The 8449-nt window shown below is 71.1% G+C and overlaps 2 protein-coding genes across 4 annotated transcripts in view; one reads left to right on the top strand and one right to left on the bottom strand.

Annotated features, from left to right (window-relative positions):
• The window catches only part of RBFOX3 (RNA binding fox-1 homolog 3), a 125163-nt gene extending 123485 nt beyond the window's left edge, over positions 1 to 1678 (top strand). For all 3 annotated transcript variants that reach the window (XM_074921644.1, XM_074921646.1, XM_074921645.1), the window contains one exon: positions 715 to 1678. In XM_074921644.1, the coding sequence (XP_074777745.1) occupies positions 715 to 759 (45 nt within the window). In that variant the 3' untranslated portion in view covers positions 760 to 1678. The remainder of the gene's footprint in view (positions 1 to 714) is intronic.
• A 1926-nt stretch (positions 1679 to 3604) lies between these two features.
• On the bottom strand, positions 3605 to 7856 carry ENGASE (endo-beta-N-acetylglucosaminidase). Its single transcript, XM_074922204.1, has 14 exons — positions 7724 to 7856; positions 7429 to 7505; positions 7110 to 7311; positions 6666 to 6814; positions 6398 to 6555; positions 6137 to 6285; positions 5818 to 5983; positions 5606 to 5709; positions 5328 to 5436; positions 4872 to 5044; positions 4529 to 4683; positions 4324 to 4426; positions 4121 to 4235; positions 3605 to 4015 (listed from the first exon to the last, which is right to left on the bottom strand). Exons 1-14 carry the CDS (start codon positions 7813 to 7815, stop codon positions 3605 to 3607), a joined length of 2163 nt encoding a protein of 720 aa, XP_074778305.1. The 5' UTR covers positions 7816 to 7856.
• Between the last annotated feature and the right edge of the window lie 593 nt (positions 7857 to 8449).

Here is an 8449-nt window from a genome sequence, read left to right on the forward strand (position 1 = left end):
CCCACGCACCCCGTGACGCCCGGCCGTTGGCAGCCCTGCGCGCACACGCCGCCTCCCGGGGGCCCAGCTGCCCCCCAGAGCCCCGCCTGGGGTCCGGGACCCCCCTTTCTCCCCCCCAGGCCCACAGCCCACCCCCATGCCACAGCTCTCAGCTAGCTTCGCAACCAGCATCAAAGATGAAAAATCCCCCTCGTGGGCAGGATCTCAAAGCCAACCCGTTTTTTTCTTCCCTTTTTTTAACACCCCCCCCCCCCAACTCCCCCGGCTGGGGCCGGCTGCCCAGTGCCCCTCGGCCCCCCCAGCCCCGGGCAGCCGCCTGCGAGGGGCCGTGGCCCCTCGGTCCTGGGCAGGGTTGGCACCAGCCCGGCACTGCAGCGGGGACGGGGATGGGGACAGGGACAGGGACAGGGACAGGCTCCTCCGCAGTCACTGCAGGCGGGAGGAGGCCTGGCCACGGCGGTGCCACGCCGGGGGCACTGTGGCTCGGGGCACCCTGTGGCCCCTGGCCCACCCAAAGCAGCGCCCGTGGCCGTCCCAGAGCCTGGGCAGCACTGGGCACCCTCGGCCCTGCCCGCCCCTTGTGTCCCAAGGACAGAAGCTATTTGGTGTCATTTTAAAGAGAGGAAAAAAAAAAAAAAAAAAAAAAAGGGAAGAACTGGGCTTTGCCTCTCTCTCGAATACTGATTGGCTTTTTTTTCATCTTTGATGTTGCAGGCTAGTCTATACCGAGGAGGGTACAGCCGCTTCACTCCCTACTAGCAAGACAGACCCAGCCCCTCCCACCACTAACACTGACCGCTCACTAGCGCCAAACCAAGCCAGGCAGCCAGAGCCGCGGCCGGGCGCTGGAGGAACCGCGGCCTGCCCGGGCAGGCTGGGGCTGGGGCTCAGGCCGGGCTTAGGCCGGGCTCAGGGCTCAGGCCGGGCTCAGGGCTCAGGCCAGGCTCAGGCTGGGCTCGGGCCTCAGACCAGGCTTAGGCCGGACTCAGGGCTCAGGCCAGGCTCAGGCTCAGGTTGGGCTCAGGCCGGACTCGGGGCTCAGGCCGGGCTCGGGGCTCAGGCCAGGCTCTGCTGAGCCGCAGCGGCCCCCACCCGCAGGGTCACCTCAAGCCGCTCCGTCCCGCCGCCCGCTCGCGTCTCCTGCAGCGTCCACCCGCCCCGGCACAGCCCCGCGCCTCGGCCGGGCCGGGGGGCTCCTGCCCCGGCACCCCGGGGGACGGTGGGGAGCGGGGCCAGCGCTCGGCCCCAGCAGCTCCCCGTTCCCAGAGCCGGCTCGCGGGGTCCCCGCGCAGCTCCACCCCGAGCCCCCGGCAGGCGCTGCCCTGGCTGGGGGTGCCAGGGGCTCGTCCCCCTGCCCGGCGGCGAGGGGCCGCTCCGGGGACTGGCGGGGGGGGCACGGCGGTGCCGGCACCCCCGGGGCAGCCCCTTGTGCCCCAGAGGAGAGGCAGGAGCTGGCGGGGGCTGCTGCAGGCTCCGGGGATGGAGCTGGGCTGGGGTGGGTGCGGGACCCCGGGGACAGACCCCCGGGGCAGCTCCCCCTGGGCGTCTCTGGGACGGGCTGCGCAGGCGTGAGGTGCGGTGTGGGGCTCGGGGCTCCGGGCTGGTGGCCACGTCCCCACCGGCCCACGGCTCGGCCCCCCCGCGCCGCTCCAGCAAAACACCTGCCTCTCTGTTTCTGTTGTAGTGAAACCGCGGCCGTTTCCTTCTGGGACATGGAAGGGCAAAAAAATCCACACACACACACGCACGCACGCACACACACACACACATACAAAAAAAAAAAAATCAAAACTAAAAAAATCAAAAGCAAAGCAACAAAACAACAACGACGACAAAAAGCGAAGCGGTAACAGCCAAGTGAAAGTCCCATACTGTCCACACACGCACCGAGCGAGCGAGTCCCGGAGGAGCGCCGCGGCGAGCACGGACCGGCCGGACGTGCCCGAGGGGCCCCTCTCCGCCCCGGCCCCGCAGCCCGCGGCAGGGAGGGAGAACCGGCCCCCGCCGAGCGCGGGGGTGTCCGGAGGGGCCCCCGCCGCCCGGGCGCAGGGCCTGGGCTCCACGTCTTCCTTTCAGCCCCGGCGCGGCGTTGCTGGGGGTCCCGGCGGAGAGCTGCGGCAGCCGCCCCTTCCCCGGCTCTGGGGACCGGGCGCCGGCGGGGGGAACCCGGCTTCGTGTTTCCCGAGCTCCGGCGCTTGCCGGTCATCAGCGTGTCGAGTGTGCGAGGCCTCGGCTCCCGCGCGGAGCTGGGGCGGCGGCGCAGCCGCTTTGCTGAGGCGCTGGGCGTTGCAGGGGACGAGCCTCTGCCTTTTAAAGGGAATTTTTGTTAAGAGGAGCTTGCAACTCGCTTGCGATCCCTTTCCCCTGCCTCCCTCCCACTCCGTCCCCTGACGCACCCGGGGGTCCCGCGCTGCGGCGCTGCCCCGATCCTGCTCTGCGGGACCCCGCCAGCCCCATTGCACCGCCCAGGCCCGGGGCCCGGCGGGGCCCAGCCCGAGCCCGGGGTGGCTCTGCGGCAGCCGGCACAGCGGGCCCGGTGCCCGGCGGCGCGGGGCTCTGCGGAGCCCACCCCGGGTGCAGCCCCGTCCCGCAGGGCGGCCCGCGCTCAGCCCCCCGCCCCGCGTGGCCTCGCCACTCCGCAAACCTCACTTTATAGTCTGCAGACGCCCCCGACGCTCCAGCGACGAGCTCCCCCTTTTCTATTCCCGGTGTACATAGCCCCGGCCGCCCCGGCCCCGCGCCCCCGCCCTGTACAAAGCTCCCTCCATCGCTGTACTGGCTTCTTCCTTACAGCAAACCCCTGCGCCGGCCGCCGGCGCGCAGGCTGGCGCCGGCCCGTCCTGTATGCTTCAAAGGTGTGACCATTCTAATAAACAGTATTATTATTATTATTATTATTATTATTATTATTATTATTATTATTATTACAAGGATTATTATTATTATTATTATTGAAATTATTAATAAAGATTTCTTTCTTCAACCAGGGCGACTCAGGTTTTGACTGGGGCGCTGGCGCGGGGCCGTGGCTGCACGGCGGGCAGGGGGGGAACCCGCCAGGCCCCCGGCCTCGCCATAGCGGGGGTGTGAGGTGCCGGCACGGCAGGAGCCCTCCCCTGGCTGCGCCGAGCCCTTCATTTTTCAAGCCGTCAGATAATTCGTTTCAGAGCGAGTCCCTCACCAGAGGAGCAGCAGCTTAACTGCTGACATATTAATTTTCCTGACCGGGAGCCAGCATTGTTTGTGGGACCGGGGCTGGCGCTCGGAGGGAGCTGGGGCTGGGCGACCCCGCTGCGCGGCGCGCTTGCCTGCCTCCCTGCCTGCTAATTGCTTGCTCACCAGACTGTAAGAAAATAATTGCTGCTATAAATTTTCTCTCTTTCTCCGCATAAGCTATCCAGGGGAGGCAGCACGGGCGCAGCCTGGGTGCCTGCAGATCGCAGGCGGTGGGGGTTGTGGGAGCTGGGGGGGTCCCTGGGCAGCACCCAGCAGCCCCCCATGGTGCGGAGGGACCCACCGAACCAGGGTAACGGGGTGCAGCCCCCCCTGAACCCGCCCGCCAGCACAGAGGAGACACGGACGCGGGGCTGCACCACGATCGCCTTTAATGCCCGTCGGGGCTGGTGCCGCTGGCCGGCTTGGAGTAGACCAGCACCAGCCGCCCCCAGCGTTCCGGGTCCACGGGCAGCTGGTCGCGCAGCACCGGCTCCACCAGCAGCTCCAGCTGGCAGGACTGCCCGGCTGCCGGCCGCGGCACCGCCAGCCCCACGGCGCGGTACAGGCAGGCGTGCGCCAGCCCCACCAGCTGCGGCGGCGGCGGCTGTTGGCCCCGGAGGCAACCGGTGCCCCGGCGGAGGACGCGGAAGCAGCCGGCGTGGCCGGGCGGGAAGGTCCAGCGCAGGGTGAGGCTGAGCAGGAGCTGCTGCGGGTCGGGCCCCTCCTGCCACCAGAGCTGCGAGGCCGCCAGGTCCTGCACCTGCGGCGGGGAGGCCACCGCGCTGGCCGCGTCCAGCACCTGCCGAGGGAACCACGGGACTGCTGGGGCCGGGAGCACCAGGCACCCACCCACCCACCCGCGTCCTGGGTGCGCAGCGGGGGGCTCCCAGTGGCGGGTGCTCACCCGGATCTCCCCGAGGAGGCAGGTGAAGGGGGTCTCCTGCGAGCTGGGCTGGTGGCGGGACACGAGCAGGAAGAGGTCTCGCAGGCTGCAGTCCTGCAGGTCCAGCTCGTAGCACCTGAGGGGGCAGAGCGGGCACGGTGCCGGGGGCGGCCGCGGGGTGCCCACACCTGCCCACGGGCACGGGGTGCTGGCAGGGCACTCACCGGCTGGTCCAGCCGTGGGAGCCGCCGTCGCAGGCAGCGAGCAGCTTGGCGAGGCCGGGGGGGGGTGCCGGGAGGAACCGGGGGTGGTGCCGGCCGTTGGGCTCTGCCGGAGGGAGCAGGGTCGTGTTGGGGGGTGGGGGTGTGGAGCTGGTCCCGTGTCCCGCAGCGGGTGCTCCATGGGGGCGGGGATGAGCAGTGTCCTCACCGGGCAGGGAGGTGACGTTGCCTTCGTGGCAGGTCCCCGAGTTCCGGGTGGTGAGCTCCAGCGCAACCGTGAACTCATCGGGGTGTGGCCCCTCCAGCTTGTAGAGGAGGGTCAGGAAGAGCTTGGGGGGCGCCGGCATCTGCAAGGAGAAAAGGCTGATGACCCCAAATCCACCCAGAGAGAGAAAGAGAGAGAGAGAGAGAGAAGATGCATCGGGTTAGGTCTGTGCGGGCCAAGCCGTGGCACGCTCACCGCAAGGCGCCGGGGCCGCGCAGCCTTGCCCAGGCCATGCTGTGCCAGCCCGGTGCTGGGGGGGGGTGAGGGGGCCTTTTCCCCGACTCACCGGACGGCCACGCGCTCCTCGCCGGGGGGGATGGTCCCCTGCAGCTGCAGGGAGCTGCCCCCGCACCAGGCGTCCCGCAGGCAGCAGCCGGTGCTGAGCCTGCCCTCGCGCTCCGGGTAGAGGGGTTGGATCTCCTGCGCGCTCAGGTCGTACCAGGGCCCGGCCTCTTCCTCCTGCGGGACAGGGCGAGCTGGGCTGGGCAGGGAGCCAGGAGCAGGGACCCCCCAGCCCAGCCTGGACCAGCCCGGACCAGCCCAGTCCAGCCCAGTCCAGTCCAGCCCAGCCCAGCCCAGCCCAGTCCAGCCCAGTCCAGTCCAGTCCAGCCCAGCCCAGTCCAGCCCAGCCCAGCCCAGCCCAGTCCAGCCCAGTCCAGTCCAGTCCAGTCCAGCCCAGCCCAGTCCAGCCCAGTCCAGCCCAGTCCAGCCCAGCCTGGCCCAGCCGTCACCCCACACCCACCTTGCCGGCCAGGAACCTGCTGGTGCCCATGCCCAGGCTGAAGGAGGTGGCGAGCGGCAGCGTGCAGATGCTGTGTGTGGGCAGGTACTCGGCCAGCGAGGCCCAGAACCTGCAGGGAAAGGCAGAGCAGAGCCCTGGCATGGCCTCGGCTGGGGCAGAGCGGGGCCAGGCTAGTCCTGGCTGGTAGCCCCAGTCTCCCAGAGGCCCAGTCCCACCACCCAGCAGCCCCCCAGGCCCTGTCTCTTCCCAGCCCCTGCCCTGCTGATCCCCCTCCTCACTTGTTCTCGTTCTCCAGGAAGTTTTCCTCCCCCAGGTGCTCGTAGACCCAGCCGGGAGCAAAGATGGCTGCCGAGAGGCCGTGCTGGCGGATCAGGTGCAGGGACTGCAGAGACGAGCGGTGAGTGGCACGGCGCGGCCATCGGCGGGAGCTCAGAGCCCTGCACCAGGGGAGGCCCAGGGTCCTGCGCGGGCCCAGCCCTGGCACACCCACCTTGCCAGTGTCAAAGCCGCCACCGACCACGTCCCCACGGGCAAAGACATCGACGCCGACGTAGACGTCGGTGCGGCGCGGCCCGGCCAGCCCGCGCGTGCGCTCCAGGTGCTCCTCCTTCCAGTTGTAGTTGGTGAACAGCCCGTCACAGGCGTCGAAGAACACCCTGGGGATGGGGGGCAGGGTGGGCCCTGCGGCTGTGCCCCACCGAGGGCTGTGCAGGCAGTGTCCTGACCCCCCCAGGTTTGGGGTGGGCTCCTGCCCCCCACCCGAGGCCGGTTTTGCCTGGGCAGGGTGGCGGGGCAGGGCCTGGCCTCACCTATTCTCCTCATTCAGCTCGTTCTGCCATTTCAACGCGCCGTTCTGCAGGACGCTGTCGTACCAGATCACCAGCCCCCCCGGCACGGCGTCGTGCACCCGCGCCGTCAAGTGCCGCAGGAAGGGGAGCAGGTTCCCCACGGCAGCCGCCTGGCGGGGAGAGCAGGGAGGGGTCGGCACGGGGCGGGCGTGAGGGCAGGGGGGAGGCAGGGGGGAGGCAGGGGGGTGGCAGGGGGGCGGGCAGGGCGCGACCGCATCTCACGCTGAGCGTGTTCTCGATGTTGAGCAGCCAGCCGTCGAAGCCGTAGTGCTGGGCGATGCGGGCCAGCTGCTCGCCCACGGCGCCGTACGCCTCCTCCCCGCCGGCCAGGAACGCCTCGCACAGCCTCTGCCCCTCCGTCCACTCCGTGATGAACGTGCCTGGGGAGGCGGCGACAGCGGCGTCAGCCGCGCGCCCCAGTAAACCCCCCCGTGTGCCTGGGGGCTCCCCCGGGGCCCGGCCCTGCAGTCGCCGGCCCCGCAGCCCTCACCCAGCACCGGGACGCCGTTCCTGTGCGCCGCGTTGGTCCAGCACACGGGCGGGATGGTGACGGCGCGGTGGCTGAAGTAGACGAAGACGTCGATGTAGCGCCAGTGGTAGAAGACGTAGGGGTTGCGCGTGGATGAGCCCTGGATGAACCTGCAGCGGCGGAGCGGGACAGGGTTGGGACACGCGGGAAGGCCGCCGGGAGACGCTGCGGGGCTGGGCAGGAGCCTGACTCACGGCCCGGGAGCGGGGCAGAGCTGTGGCACCGAGCCACCCCGGCGGACCCGGCCCCGAGCAAGGTCACCGCGCCCCGGCACCGAGAGCTGAACCCTTCCAGCCCTGCCCGCCTGCGGCCGCCGGCAGGAACCAAAGCGGGCAGAAATGGAAGAGCTTCGGGCTCTGAGGTGCTGAGCCCCGGCGCTGCGTCCCCCCTCCACACAGCACGTACCTGTCCTCCAGGTACCCCCCGCGCATGTCGTGGCACACGAGCGTCCGGGGCCTCTCGCCGCGGAGCGGGGGCTGGCGCTGGGCCAGCGGCACGGCGGACACGTTGAAGTCGTCGTTGCCGTCGGGCTGCCAGGCCAGCAGCTCCTCCAGGCTGGACAAGAAGAAGCTGACGGGCTCCGTCGTCTTGGTGTCGAAGTGCCTCGCTGGGGCAGGTCGGGAGAGGGGACGGGGTCAGCGGGGAGCACCGGCACCGGCGGTGGGGACACGGTGGGGCCACGGCGGGGTCACAGGGGGGACACGGCGGGGTCACGGTGCCTCACCTGGCAGGGGCTGCGGGCGGGTGCTGACGGTGTCGTGCAGGACGGTGGTTCCCCGGGGCTCCGCCGCCGGCTGGAAGCTGCCCGGGGAGGGGGGTGAGGGCCGGGACAGGTCTCGGGGCTTGTCCGGCACCCACCGCCGGGCCGGACCGGGCCGGGCCGGGCCAGCACCCGCCGAGCCCCGATCCCGGTCCCGGTCCCGGTCCCGATCCCGATCCCGGTGCCGGTCCCAGTCCCCATCCCGATCCGATCCCGATCCCGATCCCGGTCGCGGTTCCGGTCCCGGCCCGTCGCCCACCTCCGCCGCCGGCCGCCCCGCTCGGCCTCCGCCGGCTCCTCGGCCCCGGGCCTCTTCCCGCGCCGCCCGGGCCCCTCCCGCGGCTCCGCCATGGCGCTGCCGCCTCTGACGGCGCCGCCGGCCCCGGCCTGGCCCCGCGATCCCGGGGGCGCGGCCCGCGGAGCTCCGCCCCCCCGAGCCCCGCCCCGCCCGGCCCCGCCCCCGCCGGGCCGTGTCCCGGGCTGTCCCTCAGCCCCGCTGCGCTGGGTGACCCCGACGGGCCACGAACCCGGCCCCACCCCCAGCCGCCCAGGGCCGTTCCCGTGCGGCTCCCGGGGCCCGGCGGAGCCCGGCTCGGCTCCCGCTGCCCCCCGGACCACCGGCCCTTCCCGCAGGTCGCTGCCCCGGGGCTCCCAGGTGCCACCCCGGGGCTCCCAGGTGCCACCCCAGGGCTCTCAGGTGCCATCCCAGGGGTCCCAGATGCCACCCCAGGGCTCCCAGGTGCCATCCCAGGGCTCCCAGATGCCAACCCAGGGCACTCAGGTGCCACCCCGGGGCTCCCAGGTGCCACCCCAGGGCTCTCAGGTGCCATCCCAGGGGTCCCAGGTGCCATCCCAGGGCTCCCAGGTGCCATCCCAGGGCTCTCAGGTGCCCCCACGCCCTGGGAGCAGGACCCTGCCCTGAGCCGCTCGGAGCTTCTGCACACACAAAGCAGGAGGATGCGCTGGAAGCGTGAGTAGGCCTCGA

The sequence above is a fragment of the Athene noctua genome, chromosome 18 (assembly GCF_965140245.1).
Source record: "Athene noctua chromosome 18, bAthNoc1.hap1.1, whole genome shotgun sequence".
Taxonomy (NCBI): Eukaryota; Metazoa; Chordata; class Aves; order Strigiformes; family Strigidae; genus Athene; species Athene noctua.